This window comes from Branchiostoma floridae, chromosome 7 (genome assembly GCF_000003815.2).
Source record: "Branchiostoma floridae strain S238N-H82 chromosome 7, Bfl_VNyyK, whole genome shotgun sequence".
Classification (NCBI taxonomy): Eukaryota; Metazoa; Chordata; class Leptocardii; order Amphioxiformes; family Branchiostomatidae; genus Branchiostoma; species Branchiostoma floridae.
The window spans coordinates 15,837,969-15,856,640 of NC_049985.1; the positions used below are offsets into that span (position 1 = coordinate 15,837,969).

General features: G+C 40.4%; 1 protein-coding gene across 4 annotated transcripts in view; it reads right to left on the reverse strand.

The window, feature by feature from the left end:
- LOC118420307 (E3 ubiquitin-protein ligase MYCBP2-like) overlaps positions 1 to 18,672 on the reverse strand; it is a 207,528-nt gene that overhangs the window by 52,015 nt on the left and 136,841 nt on the right. For all 4 annotated transcript variants that reach the window (XM_035827051.1, XM_035827054.1, XM_035827053.1 and 1 more), the window contains exons 10-23: positions 14,013 to 14,083; positions 13,036 to 13,177; positions 11,826 to 11,902; positions 11,102 to 11,306; positions 9,836 to 10,003; positions 7,449 to 7,601; positions 6,793 to 6,997; positions 6,142 to 6,293; positions 4,615 to 4,698; positions 3,968 to 4,105; positions 3,106 to 3,187; positions 2,325 to 2,439; positions 1,201 to 1,405; positions 194 to 278 (exon numbers count right to left, since the gene is read on the reverse strand). In XM_035827051.1, coding sequence (XP_035682944.1) covers positions 194 to 278; positions 1,201 to 1,405; positions 2,325 to 2,439; positions 3,106 to 3,187; positions 3,968 to 4,105; positions 4,615 to 4,698; positions 6,142 to 6,293; positions 6,793 to 6,997; positions 7,449 to 7,601; positions 9,836 to 10,003; positions 11,102 to 11,306; positions 11,826 to 11,902; positions 13,036 to 13,177; positions 14,013 to 14,083 — 1,882 coding nt within the window. The remainder of the gene's footprint in view (positions 1 to 193; positions 279 to 1,200; positions 1,406 to 2,324; positions 2,440 to 3,105; positions 3,188 to 3,967; positions 4,106 to 4,614; positions 4,699 to 6,141; positions 6,294 to 6,792; positions 6,998 to 7,448; positions 7,602 to 9,835; positions 10,004 to 11,101; positions 11,307 to 11,825; positions 11,903 to 13,035; positions 13,178 to 14,012; positions 14,084 to 18,672) is intronic.

An 18,672-nucleotide genomic window follows, 5' to 3' on the forward strand; every position in this document is an offset into this window, starting at 1 on the left:
GATGCCGAAACATTTTCAATGACCTAATAAAAACCTTGCTGCAGCATTAAAAAATCAACTATTTTGAAGATCTGTGGACGATTTTGGTCAATAATCAATCTGGCTAACAACATATTTACAATGTAGTTAATCTACATTTTGTATGTTGTGGGCAGGTTTCCCAAAGAGGAGGATGAAAAGAAGAAAGTCACACCTTTTGCACGTGCCATCAGTTTTACTGATGAAGAGTGATCGGCCTGGCACAGCTGGGCCATCACCTTCCAGATCTACAACCACACCTGTATGGGACAATGGTGCAGAGGTGAGTCTCAGTCTTAAACAATCTACAACCACACCTGTATGGGACAATGGTGCAGAGGTGAGTCTCAGTCTTAAACAATCTACAACCACACCTGTATGGGACAATGGTGCAGAGGTGAGTCTCAGTCTTAAACAATCTACAACCACACCTGTATGGGACAATGGTGCAGAGGTGAGTCTCAGTCTTAAACAATCTACAACCACACCTGTATGGGACAATGGTGCAGAGGTGAGTCTCAGTCTTAAACAATCTACAACCACACCTGTATGGGACAATGGTGCAGAGGTGAGTCTCAGTCTTAAACAATCTACAACCACACCTGTATGGGACAATGGTGCAGAGGTGAGTCTCAGTCTTAAACAATCTACAACCACACCTGTACAGGACAATGGTGCAGAGATGAGTCTTAGTCTTAAACAATCTACAACCACACCTGTATGGGACAATGGTGCAGAGATGAGTCTTAGTCTTAAACAATCTAATGTTGCATACAGTCAAATGTGTCCAAGATGACCACTCGGGGACCTAGAAAACTAGTCTTTGTGGACTAGTCAGGGTAGTCACTATAGACAGGATTCGTAATGCTTGTGTCAATGGGAAATTATCTAAGAGACCATCAAAAAGTAGTCACATTGGCCAGGTGGTCCTTATGTAGAGGTTGTCACTTGCACAGTTTTAATTGTTAGGAGTTCCAACGTTTTACTAACCATAATGATTGTAGGATCATAATAGACAACACATATTATTCATTCATGTGCAATCTTGACTAATCACACTTGCAACTTACAAAATTTAGTGTGTATAAGTTCCATTTGACTATCTAATTCTGAACTCCTTTAAACATTTTGCAGTACTACAACCTGATGCTAAGTAAGCTATACGTGACCATAGGTTCTTACCTATGCACTTCTGGTCTGCAAACAGTGTGGCGTCTGCTAGTGTTCTTGCATTGATGAGTGACTCGTCAATTTTGATGAAGGTCTGGTCCCCTGATGCCCCCACCCACGTGGCCCTCCTGCCGAACTTTGGCCCCACCCCGGTGACCATGCCAGGCTCTGTGTTCCCTGGGTGCCAGGACCCATGTTCCCTCCCCAGTTGCCCCTTCTGTTGGAAAAAACAACACTGTCTTTTTGAATATGGAATAGAAAATGTCAACAAACACAGTAACATTGCAGATTTTATATGCTATTGCCGTACACTTGTCAATGAGAATGATCAGAGAATTGATCGAAAGCATGTTCAACTGAGCGTATGGAATTATTACATAAAACTCTACAGCATTTTAAACTTCAACAACATAAAGTTTCCATTTAGGATTGTTTCACCATTTTTGACTGCACTACTTTGGGCAACATCAATCATCTCAGTCTGTTCCAATACATTTACACAATATCACATCGTGAACTAAACCCTTTGGAAATAGAAACAACTTATCGTTATTTAAAATGACTTAACAGCTAAGATGGCAGGTTTGCAACACATAGAATGACTACGAGTGTAAAAAAGAAATAAATGATACTACATAATATTGAATTAATCTATGAGTTTTGTGAATGTCTTTTATTCACTATTGTTAATGTCTTGCTAATTCAGTTGAAGCATGCATCAATAACAATTTTTCCTGTCTGAATGCAGGACTTATAATGGATGGGGCCAAAGTTGTGGCACCAACGTTGGACCTGGGCCAAATCAGCCATATGCTGCTAGTCTACAATTAACGCTTGGTTCACCTTTCTCCGCGGGGTATCCATTGTTTTAAAAACATTGTATGTTGGGCCATTAATCTGACAAACAGTAGTTTCAAACTGATTTATTTTGACAATGTTGCAGTTTGAAACCACCATCCAATGACTTGATTTCCCTAAATACCAAGTTTCAAAATACAACGGAATCGGCTCCCCAATGCTAAAATATGGTGAACTAACGTAACGGTTATACCATCTTTTTTGCCTCACAGCCCAATAATAGTATATAATGATAAAAACTGACAATGGTGGATTGATAGATATGACAGGTTACTTACCGCAAAAGCCCCAAAAGTGTAGACGTTGCCCTGAGATGTGAGGATGACTGTATGGTTACTCCCAGCTGCCACCTGGACTGCTCGCTCGGGAAGCTCCACTCTGACAGGAAGACCCCTGTAGGAAATCACAGCGTAGATTTTGTATAATCCCACTTCAGCAATACTGTTAGACACTGTCAGGTATTAGCAACTTTTGTGTCATTCATATTCTCTTTTGAGTGACTGCATAATATACAAAAGCTTGAACTGAAACAGTAATTGCAATGACCCTACGCATCCCTGCAGACAGATCCAAGCAGATCCTGCCTGTTGCCATTGAAATATCTTACATCTGTAATGAGGGAATTAAACCTCTTTTGAACAAAAAAAAACAGACACAATAACTCCTTTATCTTAAGAACTCTATCCTATCCATTTTGACGTTTTTGCTGTTTGTATTTTAAATCCTTGCAATGCTGTACGAGGCAGAAATTATGTCAAAATAAATGCAATTTGGACTCCCACCAGGGGCTGCCATTTTGATTGTGCAATAAAGTTTGAAAGTTGAATTTCTTCTATTTCATTGTATCGAATAATTGGTCAACAGGGACCCTGCTATCTAGTACGTAAGCATGTTCAAAAATTCTATACAGAATCATACCTTCTGAATAAGCAGCCTGAGAACATACATTGTGTATATCTAATAAAGAATAATTGTGTTGTAAATGTTGTTACGTTCTACAAGTACATTGAACTCAGAATGAGGACAATGTATGTCTTTAGTACAAGCAAGTAGCATTACCTGTTGTGGCTGTCCTTGCACCCTAGCTGTCCCATCTGATTATTACCAAAGGTATAAACCTCCCCATTCTGCAGCAAAACAACTGGCAACAAGACAAAGGACAAGACACAGTTAGAGGCATTTCTATGTTTCTAAGTGTCATTCAAGCTTGTATAGTTGATTTTTACACTTGGACTACAAAAAACTTCCTGTAACATACACATGTACATGTTATCCTAAAGAACACACACCAACCATCACTTATCACAACAGTATCTAGAAATTAGGAGTACTCAAGAAGTCTAAAATGATAAGTTCAGTAACGAAAATCTATTTTTATTTGTAAGCTGGCAGGGTAGTCTAGTGGTTAGTGTTGTTTGTGTAGAATCTCAAGGCCCTGGGTTTCAATCCATAGCAGGGTCCAACATATCTTCTATTAGGATGTGGACGCCCCAAGAGGAGATGGGTAGACAGTGTTGATGAATATATTACAAAACTGGACTTGCAAACCCCCTTGACAAAGGTGGATGGAGATCAGCTATCAGACCTAAACGACTTCCCGCAATGTCCAATTCATGCAAGACAGGGAACAATGGACTCTAAACTGTAAAGTGAGTGATAGTGTAGCAATGTCCTCAGACGGGACATACATGTAAAGCTAAGGTCCAGTGTTTGAGGAGAGCCCCATCTTAAGCATGTTCAAGAACTCACCAAACTAAGGAAAAGAGTAAGGGCCCCTCCTGTGCATATGGATCAATCCTATCATAGGATCAATGACTAGTCTTACATTGTATACAGCATGTACCTACTGTACAAAATTGGTGTGTTATGCCTTAAGGTGTTATATGGGTTATGGACAACAAAGAAAACAGACCATCCTCACCTGTATGCTGTAGTCCACAGACCACATGTGTGGCAGGTATCTCCCTGGCCCCTAGTTTCACCTGTCCTGGTGCAGTCATGGCCAGCTTACCTGGGTCTCTCTCTTGGTCCCTGTCATCACTGGCATAACCATCAGCAGCTACAACAAACATAATCATGTGATCTTTACTCTGGCCTAAAGGCTAATTGCAAGGGAACACATGTCAAATACAATTACTTGATAAGGCAGTAAATTTCTAGTCTATACATTGTGGACCTATCCGATGTTTCTATGTGCATGTACATTACTGGCCCATTGTGGTCTGACTTGCTCTTAGGAGGCAGTGGCTTAGAACAGTCCAACATTTTACTGATATTGGTTTTGTTGGGTTGACTTCAAAAGTATTTTTTGGACAAAGTGAAAGATGCTTAAACATAGATACACAGTAATTACTTGCACAAACCATGCTTAAATGTAAATATATGTAAATGAACATCACACAGGATACTGGACACTAGCTGTCTTATCATTTTTGTTCACAAAAACTGAAGAATATCACAGAAACTTCTCAATTTACTTCTCAAGCTAATGTGTTCAACAAAACCCAAGTTCTTGATAACACACCATCATACATAAACATAAACTTAAAGTAAAATAAGAATACCAACCTTTTGCCTTTACATTGCTAGTGGCTTTCAGTAGTTTCTTAACTACTTTGTCTTTCTTTTGGTCTGCAGTCTTTTGTAGTCGACCTTCAAGAGGAATACAATGTAAGTTAAAAGATTAAGAGAACAGTAGTTTGTAACAGAGTACACTTAAAGCTACATCATTCATTGTCTGTTTTATTTATTAATAATCATTTAATACTGTGCATTCAAGTGTAGAAATGCTCAATACAAACAACACAGGAAGAAGTGCTAGTTCAGGGTGATAAGAGATGTGTAGTGTGGTGAGAGAGGTACTTAGTTTATACATTAATTTTCTTTAGTTTATTAAAGAAATTGGTTAAGGTCAGGGGGAAAGGTAGGAACAACCAGTGCACACATTCTACTTTGCTATCAGGGCATGTCACGGTGCAAGCAGCACAGGGACATTTTGAAGCATTTTTGTTTTTGTTTTTTGCTTATTCATCTATTTGTATTTAGGCCACAGCAAGTAAATCTTATGGATGACATCCACTGCAGACTGCAAAAATAGTGCGATAGGTCGAAAAAAAAAAGACGGGTGAAAAAAAACAAGATGGCTACATTTTCAAAAATAGGCACCATAAAGTTGTGATGACTGTTGTAAAAAGAATTAAAGGGACAAAACATGTATCAGAGACAATTAGGAATTCATTCCTGTATTTAAGACATGTACTGGTGTGGTAAAAGTGACACTAGTGTGGTAGACTGGCATCACCAACAAAGTAACCACACTCATAGCTTCCATGCATATTGGTGTCACTTTTACAACTATCCAATAAGTTTCATTTCTACAACTACAGTCCTGGTTACCTCGCAAGTGTCACTTCTACAAGTACAATTATTAGGCTACAACACAACATATTTGCTCATTTTGGTACTTTATCGTCATGTTGATCATCCCTGCAGAAGAAAAAAATTCTTGTTTTTTCTGAAATCAGGCCAAAAATAATGCGTGCGCTGATGTCATCCATAAAATTTACCTGCTGTGGCCTTACTTTGGATTACCACAGTGACAAAACATGGCTCTTAGGCCATTCAGAAGTTTTGGGATATACTGATGGGAATATGATGAGATACGTCTGTTCACCTTTAGGCTTAAAAATTAAAGGTTATACCCATCAGGGACGCAATCTCCAGAACTACTTGAGGTGGAAGAACTCTTAAGACAATGGCAGCCATACATGTGAGTCATTGATTGGCCATTGATTGCATGTTACTGCATAGCTTTGCAGACTATTTTACACACTTGGGGTTTATTTCTTCAAACCAACAATACAGTACAAGTGACGATATACAGTACTGTAGTATCATCAAAATAGCTGCGAAAATTACATCTCAAAGCCATAGGCTGAATTCCCTGTTAGCCATTCTGTTAAAAAAAATTGCTGCATCATTTTAGTCGTTGACTTTGACATTCTGTGATCTACTGCTCACTTAAGCAAGTTCTGAGAAGAAAATGCCCTGCTGTTGCTGTTTGCACCCTGTACAGCCCCGAGTGTGACCCCTGACCTATCATGACATCGACACAGCCAGGTAATAACTTCTTTAGCTGGGCAAGTTCCTTCATCTTGGACTGGCGGTTGGGATCGTCCTCACCTGCACAGGACTTACAGATGCCACACTCACTACAGCCTGAGTCCCCGGACCCACAGCCACATGCCCTACAGGAGGGGAGGATGCATCGTTCAATGAAATTTTTTTCCAAACATACAAAATTAATGTTTACTTTGCAAACAACTGGCATTACAACAAATTATCCTGCAATACTACAACAGTTATTGTAGATACAAAATAAACCAAATCCTGTCTTCCACCAGCATACATTGTATATATCTCGGGCTCGAAATCCTTTTTTCTGCATACCTGCACCACTCTGAACTTAAGAATTATGAATCATACTAAAATTGTTCGGAAACCATTCCTTTTTTTTCTTTCATACTTTATCAATCCAGCTAAACAATAATTATTCATACACACCTACATCAAAGGACATTTATGTATAAAACCCAGTACATGGACCAGTGAAGGTTAGGTGCAGGTTACGACACAAGAAATACCTGCACAGCTCCAATTTTACCTACACTAACCTGCATAATGCAGGTGGTATTTCGAGCCCTGTAAATATATTTCATAGGGAAAATACTTGAAAGCAGATCTTACGTTCCAGGGTTCCTTCCCGGCATGCCACTGCTGACACAACTGGCCCCGTACCCTGTACACTCCCCGCACACCGTACACACCATGCACCTCTCCATCTTCCACACGTGGGTGCCGGGCGGACACAGGCTGGGGTCGCTAGCCTCCTCCGTCACGTCCTCGTCGTGATCGTCTTCTGCACCCACCGCCATCGCTCCCGCTGAGGCGCCTGGCAAGTCAAAGGGCATGTTATAGACAAAACTTAAAAAACAACCAGAAAACAAGACACGGAAGCGGAAGTTCCGCTGCAGTACCTTAGAAAGCTAGAAAGGGGCCAATTATCAAACTTGACCTTTGTTTTCCTACAAAATATCATTAGCCTAAGGCTTTGGGGTTACTGTTTAGAGACACATACATAGGCAAACACACGGAAAACTAACTAGTCCTTCTTTGCAAAGGTAACAAGCTTTATTTACAAACTCATACCTGAAAGCTACATGTACAGGTACACACGTGTCTGCGTGCTCCCAAATCCGTTGGATTCTGTACAATTTCATACGGAGGCAGTGCTTACCACATACGGATCCAAAAAGATTGCCCACATTTTTGCACATAGACAGCATGCAGTTGAATGTACCCTTAGCTTAAGACAGGAGGACTTTCATAATCATAAATCTGACCTTCCTTCTGCTGGGGTGTGAAGTCCCTGCCACACTGTCCTTTGTTGTTCACACCAAACGTGAAAACCTCCCCCTTTGCAGTCAGCACACAGGCATGGGCCTTACCCAGAGATATCTGGGTAACGGCCTCTTCTTTCAAATCTGATATCAGACCTTGGAATGGAAACAAACAGTTACATATGTTAATGAAGGTTAGACATCCATGGTAGGTAAACAGTATAATTCAATCTCTACAGCTGGTTATTAAAACATCCGGAAGTAAATCTCCATTTTTTATCCAGGTGTAGAGATGGAATTGTATTATTTGCAAACAGTCGTATAAAAAAATCATACGTCAACAGTCTAACAAACTCTGGCTGACATTACCGTTCTACAATATTGATACAAAGGAGAAGAATGAAAGAAAAAGTACAAAGTAAGCACAGTACTAGTTGTATAGGTCAATTCAATCTTACCTAGCCAAGAATAATCAATACCCATAGAAAATGAATTGTGACAAGATATGATGAGTTTAACACTATGGTCACATTTCCAAACCGGGGCCCAAGTTGTTTGAAGTAACAAAAAATAAATGGGTATTGCAAGAGATACACATTAACTATGCTCAAAACTAATTTCTGTTTCAATTCCTTTTTCTCTTCGCCAAGAAGAGTATGAGATTGCTTGACTTGGGTCTGTATGTAGGTCAACAGCATATAACTCGAGAAATTGTGGATGGAACTTTGTGATTTTTGGTAGGTGTGTAGCAGTTGTCGAAAGGAATGCCAAGTTTGAAAACGGTTTACCTGGCGTTTTCCTACGGTACTGCAGCGAGCTTGGTATGTTTTTTTGCGGTTTGTTTTGGGCAGCATAAGTCAAAATCTAGCTGGGCGATTTTCTCGAAACTTGGTAGGTGTGTAGCGGTTTTGGAGAGGAAGGTCAAGTGCGAAAATGGTTTACCTGGCTCTTACCTATGGTGCTGTAGCGGGATTTGTACGTAAGTGCGTTTGTCTGTATGCAAGATAACTCGAGAACCCTTGAATGGATCCTGATTATATTTGTTAGGTGGATTGGGGTTAGGAAAACGAAGGTCAAGTTTGATAATGGGCACCCTAGTGGCTGCCTAAGGTACTGCAGCAACACTCTTTAATCTTGGCACTTTGTGTTCTGGACATGCTGTGGTCATGATTTTTGAGTGGTAGATAGCCCTTGAAACAGAGAGTAAGTGCTGTGAGTTTGGACCCCCTAGCGGCTTTTGGGGAACTGCAGGCACCGATTTCCGTTCAAACTTTGGACGAGGATAACTTGAGAACGTGTAAACAGATCATCAGGATTTTCGGTATGTAGATAGAATGAGTGATGACTTATACAATGTAATACTAATTATGCAAATCAGTAGCTTATTTGCATAATTAATGAGGAAAGTTCATAAATCCATGCCAACAGCATATAACTCAAGAAGCTGTGTATGGATTTTTATGATATTTAGTATTTAAGTAGCGGCTGCGGAAAGGAAGGTTGTGTTCGAAAATAGTTGACGTAGCATTTTCCGTTAGGACGGTAGCGGGTCGAGTGTGTGCGTCCTTTTGTTTGTGGAATGCATAACTCGAGAAGCCTTGAAAAAATCCTGATGATATTTGGTAGGTGGGTAGGGGTCAGGAAAACGAAGATAAATTATGATAGTGGGCCCCCTAGCGGCTTCCTAAGGTACTGCAGCAAAACTTATTAACAGAAATAAACTGTGCTCTATATATCTCATTTTGACCTATATCTATGGACACAGCTGTTATACAGATGGTTTGCTGGAGGACGCCCTTACACTGGGGACAAAGTCTAAATTGACAAGCATGAAATTCTGATTGACCAGGGATGCTACCAGGTCATCTGTCAGGTCACAGTCTGGTTTTGGTAATGTTTGTGTGTTTGTGAGGAACAATAAGACCTTAAAGTCTTAAATAAAGGCATGATTATTTGGCGAAGAGATGGGTTCGTTGAACTCTAGTTGTTCCTGAAAATGCCCTGGTTGCCAGAGAACAGCGCTTAGCCACTTTAAGTCTTTCCCGAGCCCCTAGCAACATGCGCCGTAAATGGAATTAGCCCACCCGAGGAGTTACTCCCTTGCCAAGTTAGAGTTGTACTCAGATAACCAGGATATCCTGCAAACTGCCCGTGGGCCAGCCCTGTGACCATTTGGAAATATGATCCTATCATAATCATAAGATTGTAATAATCTTGCTATCTTATAGAAGTTTCCAAAAACCTCTGTCTGCCAACTTCAAGGAAATATAATTATCATAACAGTTACGGTATAATCATGATATGGCAAGGGGATAGAAAAACTAAAGTGTAGTACATGTATATGCCTGCCCAGTGTGAAGACTGGGACAATGGTAAAAGCAGGTACATACCTGTGGTGGTGTCTGCATATGCTGTATCCTTGCCGAACATGTACAGCTCCCCTTCCTTGGTAACCACAGCACTGCTGCCCACATTACAGGCACTCCACACCACATGCCTGCCCTCAAGCTTGATCATCTTCTTGGGTTTGGATGGCTTGGGCTGCCGAGCTCGCTTCACTGTTTGTGGTATAATGCAATAAAGGCTACTTGTCAACATCAAAGGGGTGACTTTGAACTTGATCTATATATATGACTTAATAGCTTTCAGTTTTAAAGCTAAATGTTTTGTTAACCTTTTGCTGCATAATGTATCATGTATATCAACACTGTACATGTAGCTGTATGTGCATTTTTCAAACAGAAAAAAATGTCATTCATCATGTTACAATCAGGGTGAAAACCACTGAACAGAATGGTACCACAATGTAGAATAAGACTTAATGATGAAAGAAGAAGACACTATTCATTGACAATTTGTATCAAAACAAAAGTAGAATTGGAAAGACTGATTGCAAATGCAAAACATTCCTACAACATTTATTTTACAATAGATGTAGAGCCCATTGCAATTGGAAGATGATAATCATTATCATCATGATCATGTAGGGTTGGGTACTGGTACAGAAAATTCAGGTACAGGACCTGGTGCAGATCAGGTCCAGAGAACCAGTTACAGGTCTGGACTGAACCTGGACCAGATTGTCTGTAAAATCTTCTGGACTGGCAAAACTCAAAACAACGGTTCATTTCACTACCAAGGCTTGATGCCAAGGATCTGACTTCTACTCAAGTTTTAAACTCCTATCTTCCTGTAAACAATTTTACTGCCTCTGCTACCTTTGACCAAGTTTGACTGCAAAAACTTGGTAAAAATGACAATCAATTCTCCTCTACTACTTTGCACATGAATGCCCACCGGTCCTTATAATCTGTTCATTTTCTAATCGGTCCAAAAATCTGGTATGCTGATTTTTTTCAGGTTCGTTTTTTTCTGGAAGGTCCAACAACAAAAAAATGGTTTGAACCGGTATGATGTACCGGTATCCACCCCTAATATCATGAGACGGTGGGCGCCATAGACTTCCTGCAACGTATGATCCACTGCTTACCGAGTGACGTGTTCTATCTACATAACGTGATGTCACGACAGCAGTGGATTGTTCATTCCTTGACAAAGACTCAGGTGCTGTTCAGTCGAAAATTTGGTTGAGTCCAATTTTTGTGTTTGAAATTACAGTTAACCTAGTTTAGCATTTGATACAGCACCACTCCTACCTTGGTCCCCATCTTCCCCCCTCCTGGCTGTTCCACAGAAGAACACGCTGCCGTCCTCGGACACCAGCAGGCCGTGCACCCCTTCATGTCCCATGGAGCACTGCACCACCCTGGGGGACTTGGTGATGGGAAGCTCCGCCCACTTCCCCAGGGGTGGTCCGCCTTGCTTGATGCCCAGCTGTTGAGACTTGCCAGTGTACAGCAGCTAGAAAATTCAAAACAGAGTTCATCATTAGGCATCCTATAGAGGAGATCAAAGCTTTAGTGCCAGTCGGGATATAGAATGTACATAAGTTATCCTACTGGAATGAGACAAAAGAGTGTGTTGGCAATGATGCTTTCCTTTCAATTCACTGATGATAATATTATTCTTTTACTGTCACATTCTTCATCTTCAAGTGATAAAATACCATTCAAATATGCCTAATATGAAGGTTAGACATCTGTTAGTTCCTTGAGCAACTGGATATGATTTTGGAAACGGTCAGACATTTCAGGCAGAATCCATGCCTTTCGTCAGGGAAATTCTACCTGAAATGTCTGACTGTTCCAAAATCATACAAAATCATATTTAAGTAACAGTTATTGTTTTTTAGTAATTCAAGATCACTATCTGAATTTTTTTTATAGTTTGAAATCAAAGAACGGATCACACAGAGTCACGGGACCTAAACAGTGTCTTGTGCTGGACATGTATACAAACATACAGAAGTTCACTACCAACCTTCCCTGATGTGGTTCTGATTATTGCAATGTCCTTTCCACTTGTCACTGAGACAACCTCTTCATCCACACCTAAAGCTGGGAAAAACAGTAACAAAATTTTCGTAAACAAACCAGAAAACTTTAATTTGACAACCATCAGAAAATAAAATTGTAGCAAGGCAATTAAGGTACCAGTCTTAGTGAAGAGAGAAAGTGATGTTGAACCAGGCTTAATGTCGCATACTAAGGACTGCGATAGCGACTGCATGTTGGACTTACTCTGGATAATACTGTAGGTCACAAACAGCCATCACAAGTGGCAAAATGAGGTGGACTACTGTGGGAGTATCTGACCTCCTCTCGCACTAGTAAAGCTAACGGCACAACCCGCCATACAATGCACGTGCAAATACATGCTGTCTACGTGCCAAAACATGACCAATCTTTTGGTAAGTACCACCTCCGTATAAACTCGTTGGGAATCCGACAGATTTTTTCGAGCCCGCAGATATGCCGTAAAACTTAACTTACAGGCAGAACTTTGTGTGCCATCGAGCTGCGTATTCGCCCCTGTACGTGCCAGTATGGATGACCCGCCTGCCCTGTGAACGTTTTCAGAAATACGTGGTCTCCCAAAAAAACGTACCAACAAATTACACATATGGCGGGTTGTGCCCTTAGCCTAAGTCCACTTACAGTCTATACCCTTCTTTAGGTCCCAGGTTTCTGAGGGTGCTCAAGCAACAACTAGTTGAGATTCAAACTCTCAACCTCCTGGTCCAGAGGAAGGGTGCGGTCACATAAGCTGTGCGATCGTCGTAAGATTTTGATACCAGAGAATTTTCAATCAGGCTGTGACAGAAGCAACCACTAACATGGATCCAAAACAACATTAATTGTGTACCAAGATAATCACCAAGCAGACCCACAGTGGCGTAATATAGTATCAAACCCTCCGGTGCCCGTTTGACTCCCTTTGGCCGGCTATACTCCTTGGCCAGCTTCAATACTATCTTATGGCACCGTAGGATCTGCTTGGAGATTATATCAAGACAGTTCAACTTTGCAGGACACATGGCTGTCCTCCAAAACAGCCGAAGTTAGCGATCCTACGACAATCGCACGACCTACATGTGTACACTGTATGTGACTGGACCCTAAGCAATAGACTACACATGCTACGTAGACCCAACAGGAAGTACGGATTTTCATGCACTGTCAGGACTTACATGTAGTGTGGAGCTCCTGGTTTTGGTCAAAGTTTGCCCAGCCACACAGATCCAGGCACTTCCTCGCCAGCCTCAGTGGTAACTCCTGTGTCACCGGCATGGGGGATACCAGCGGGTTATAGAACCGCACTAGGAAACTATCCTGTGGGCATAGGGAGATACAGTAACATTTAATGACTGGTTTATTCATTTCAAGATATAGCATTGACACTGAAATGGCATCCTCCTATGCAGGGACATTCAATGGCGTCAGCAAACTGCCTGTCTGGATGTACCCTGCTTTCTCAACCGTCACTCTTAGTTCCTGACCACCCTGTTTATAGATATTAATGAGTTTACCCTTATATATGCGAGACCCCTTTCAAAAACTGAAAGCCTATTCTCTGATTGGCTGACAGCTGGTTTTGGGGGACATCCACAGGAACTAAGAGTGACGGTTGAGAAAGCAGGGTACATCCAGACTTGCTGGCGCTGTTGGATGTCCCCGTGTAGGAAGATGTGACATTGCAGCCACACCGCTGAATTGCGACGGGTCATTACAATCCGTTATAATTAGAGCAGATAAAATCAAAGATTATGAATCATTGCAAAAACACAATTCTTAAGAATCGTTGCAGACAGACAGATTAAAACAGTACTGGGATAAAACATTGAAACAATATTTGCTTAACACAGTAATATCAGTATGTCACTATGTTGGAGAGTGAACAAATACTTAAAATACACAATGCCTTACTATTCGATACAAGACCAGCAATTTAAAAACCAGCAATATCTCTGACAATGCATTTGATCAACGAATTAAATCTGTAATCAAGCCATTTCTACATCTTTCAAAAGTTACATTATGGTGCAAAATCATTGCATGATCATGGCAGGAGGGATGTTTCTTCACTAATGAAAGACCAACCTTCAAGTTGTTTCATTGGGACAATTCTAATGTGAGTACATGTGCATAATAAAAAAAAGATTCTTACTTCTCTATCTGCAACAATCTGCCCAATGTTCTCTCCATCGGTGAAAAACACTTTGCAGCCTCTTCTGGTATCTACAAGAGATGAAACACATAAATAACAAAAAATCATAACAGCTACATTACATGTACATAACTTGAGCGTAATTTTCAGACATCACACTAATAGTGACTGTGGAAGCCTTTTGAAAATAACTCTACAATACAGTATCTGCACTGGAAACTAATTGTGTCATAACTTCACAGCTTGCGATACAAAATAAGCAGGATTAAAGTTAAACCTGTTTTAAAAAGTTCAATTGCCCTATGGGGCAAGTGCATATTATAACATTTACTGGCATGAACCAACTCTTCACTGGCCTGAAATTTAAACGACATCTTTCTATGCATCTTTACTTGTAGAAAGGAAATCCTTGTATTTCCAGTAACAAAATCTACAAGGACTTCAATACATGTACATGTAGTTTATATGTTCTAAGTTCTAACTGCATATAAGATCATAGAGTTAGGACTCTTCTAGCTTACTAAATGTACACATTTACCCATGATAAGAATTGCACTGGACCGATCGGGCAAGTGTGATGAATATGCAATGCCTGTTCAGCACTTTCACTTGCCCAGAGCATTATATTAGAACAATGGACTTGTCTAACCCTGAACATATTGAACGTCCTTTAATGAACCACTTCATTTAACCAAGTAAAGACTGCAGGATTCCCAAAGCATTGAAGTGATGGCTAAAAGTGTCTATATGCCTGGAGAGTTATGTGAGACAATAACTGCTTTTCAGCAGTTTCCCAATACACCTCCACAGTTTACATCAAAGGTGGGTCAACGAATGCACATCCTTTTAAGAACCCTCTCAGGAAATCATCCGAAATAACTACATTTGTCTAGACGTCGATGTACAGTTGAAAAGTCACCCGCTAAGAACTTTGTAATTTCTCGTAAGAAGGGCAAAGAGCAGATCACAGGAGAGGATGTTAGCATATGTATAACACACAGCTGGTCTCCAAGGAACAAAACGGGAAGATTACACCGACCCTTCGTTCCTTAAGGAATTGGTTTCTTCAGATTATACAAGTAAGGGAGCAGGTTAGGTCAAATGCTGATTGCTTCTGCCATAGGGGATATTGATTGTGAGGTAAGGTACAGTACACATGTATGCAGGAATACAGTAACTATTGGTCCATACTGCTTGAGGAAATCCCAAGGAAATACAACAGAAACTATTTTGCAGCAGATGGCTATATGTCACACATTCCTTCTGGGAAACGCAAGTGATTTACATCTTTTGCATGAGTACGGATCTGACTATTTTGCAATACACAGGAACATGCACCATGCAGTTTTCCACTTATCCAATTAGAAGCAGCATAAACACATGCATACCATCCATGGACATGTAATTCAAGTTTAAAGATGTATTACATGGTAATCTAATCAGCAAGTTAGTAACAGTAGACTGACAAATCAAGGGAAATCATATATTAACTTCTACAATTTAGCCTTTAAAGCACAGAAAATATTGCAAACAGTCAGGTATAACGCACTTTCATTGAATTCAGATAGTTACAAACAGAGTGTAAACTAAACCCTCTTTCAAAATAAAAACTTTGTTAATGTACCTTGACCCTTAATGATACAGCTCTATAAGAACCGAGTCCTATAAAGTGGATACTGTAAATGCATAAACTTTCATGGTGGTTTGATGTTTGCGATTTTTGCAGCGGCCGCTTCACCGCAAATTTTAAACCACAGCAAACACTTTTGCATAAAAAAGTAAGAGACTACAGTGCTACCGCGAAATTAAAACCACAGCGAAAAGTTAATATTCCCGATACCGAAAAATTAAATCTTCGCAAACTTAGATGCATTTACAGTATTGCATCTTGTTGAAAAACCCTGTCTTTTTCTTCACAAGTAAAGCTGACAGATACTCCAGTCCATCCCAAGAAAGCTGAGCAATACATCGAACGTGACGTCTCTGGCTTACAATGCCAATCCACAAGGTTGCACTGCCTCAACTGATCAAACCAACTCCATTCCACGCATGAAAACAATATTTGTCTTGATTTACAAGAGCCCTGGGCATCATAGCCTAGTACAAATGCACTTAGAGTGGATACAGATATCATATTCACAGGAAATCTGGATTTATTCTCTGACAAAATCCCTGAACTTTCAGAAATTTCCACTTCCAGATGAAGAGACGACTCTAAGACACACACACTCACTCACTATCCGGTTTACAGTCAGTTGTTCCCTGTCTTGCAAGGGTTGGATATGTTGCGAGATGTTGTTCAGGTCTGATTGCTGATGTCCTTCTTCTTCTGTTAAGGGTTCTGGCTCACTACAGGCTTTTTGCAGGTTCATTCTACAAACATCTTCCTTGACATTGTCTACCCACCTCGTCTTGGGGTGACCATGAGGGTTCTGGCCCACTAAAAAATAAGTTCATGACAGTTCTTGGCCAGTTGTCATGGGTAATTCTTTAAACATGGCTATACCAGCGGAGTTTGTTGTAGCACAAAAATGTCACAGGGGCTGTGAAGATGTAAACCTGGCCTATATCTAGCCTAAGCTGTATGGAATGACACTTTCATACAGTCTTCTAGAGCATCACCATCTGATCATGGCATTGCCACACCTATCTATAGAATCCTCAAGTCTTCAGACAGCTTCATCATACAGCTACATGTAGACTACAACAAAGTGGGTGTTGAATTTCCACAAAGTTCTCCATGTTCTATTAAGAGTATTATAAATCAATTAACGAGCATTGTAAACCATACAAGGTATACTAATTATGTACAGGCAAGGATTTTGAAAATACTGCAGCCTATACTATTGCGATTTGCCATTGTATCATAGGGTCGTTTAACTACTAGTTGAACAATAAGTAACAATGTAAATGCCTGGTTCTAGTCAGCATAAGTTACACATGTCAGGAAAAAAAGAATGTCGAACAATGGGGAACATTGGAACAGTAATCATTCTACATTTGGGGCTGGATTAAATGGGGATTATGTTATAAAAGATACCTTGACCGTCTACATAGTAATGAAAATAAACGTTCCCACTCCTACGCAAATGTGTCTGATACGTCCTATAGTGCCAGCTGTTACGTCAACTTTGGCAACTACGATTACACATTCTGGTGGTTAACATTGCATGTACAACTTTAGTCATCCTAAAGCCAGTGCTCATAATCAAGTGACAGTCTGTACGTTCTTCCTGTTAGTCGCAACATTGCAAAATGTCAGGAAATAAGCTGAAATTGTCGGAGAAATAGTTTATCACCAAGGATTTTTCTGCTACTAATAGCAAATTCAAGCCTTTACTTTAAGGTAGGCTCCTAGTCAGGCAGAGGATTTCTGGAGATGTCTCGAAAATGCTTTACAGTAATGTAGTTAGTGTTAACTACTTTAATGTAGTTAGTGTTATTTATGGCTCTTGATTTTTTCTCTAAGCACATTGAAGTATCCCTTTGGGTACCAAATTCTTTACTGGTTATCATTTTCTCATCTTGTCATTTAGGCCCCCATTTTGTTTATTTTTCTTGTAAAATCTGTCATTTTTGGTTACAAAAATATATTTCATCATTTCCATATCATTAAGATCTCTTTTTTTGGACTGATTGAGCGGAGGAATGGGTCCTGGCTAAAGCCCTGGATATAGGATAGGAAGTAGGAAGAAGATTACAGAAATCAGCTTCCAGTCTACAATGCTACCTCAGCCATCTGCAATTGTTACTCGGAGGCAGTCTGGAGAGATCCCAACCTTAGACTGATGGTAGGCACTGCTCTGACGTGGACACGTACAGCATGTTTCTCCACAGTTATCACACAATCTAACATATACCTGTCGGAGCTCAAGCAAAGAGCCATCGTCAAGCCTTCAGGTCCTTACAGGGTGATACCACATCTGCTATTACTCATACCGGAGGGGGGATGTTTTTTCAGACGAAGGCACCCACTGATGATCATTAAGGCGGCTGTACGGATAGATGAAGTAAATCCCGGAATCTATCTCAATTCATCGCCGTCGGCAGTCTTTACGCAGCGTGCGGTTCCAGCCAAAGTGCTCCCACGCAGAGCTTCAGGCTGAGATAAGTGCAGTCAAGGTCACTGAAGGGTCATCTGGATGGTCTGAAAACTTTATTCTATCTACTAAAAGGTCAGTCTAGCCTCATCACCTGGGGCAGAACACTCAATTAGTTACAAAGCTTGGATCAGCATTTGTCGAGTTCGTCCTTATTTCTTACGAGTTGGAAAGTTAATCACATGCTTTTTGGAGCCTAATAACTGAAACTCCGGAATAAAGCTTTTCTAAAAGGTTTACTGTGAGACATTTCGGAGGCATAGGTAGATCACTTCTTGACAGAACACACTCATTTGCAAACATTCTTAAGTGCCTTGCTGTGTGCAACATGATTTGTAATGCCTATTTTTGTCAAATTTTTTTCCCCCTACCTTTCATTAGTGACTGATGAGTTCTGTAGTTAACCAGGTTTTCACCAAAAACTATGAATTGTATGTTAATGAGGTAAAGACAAGTTTTAGATAAAAGTTTTAGCAAAAATAAGAAAAACTTAAGACAAGGTTGATGCTAAAAAAACCCAAGGCCTGATGAAGTGACCTTTATCAATCTTCCTGAGACTA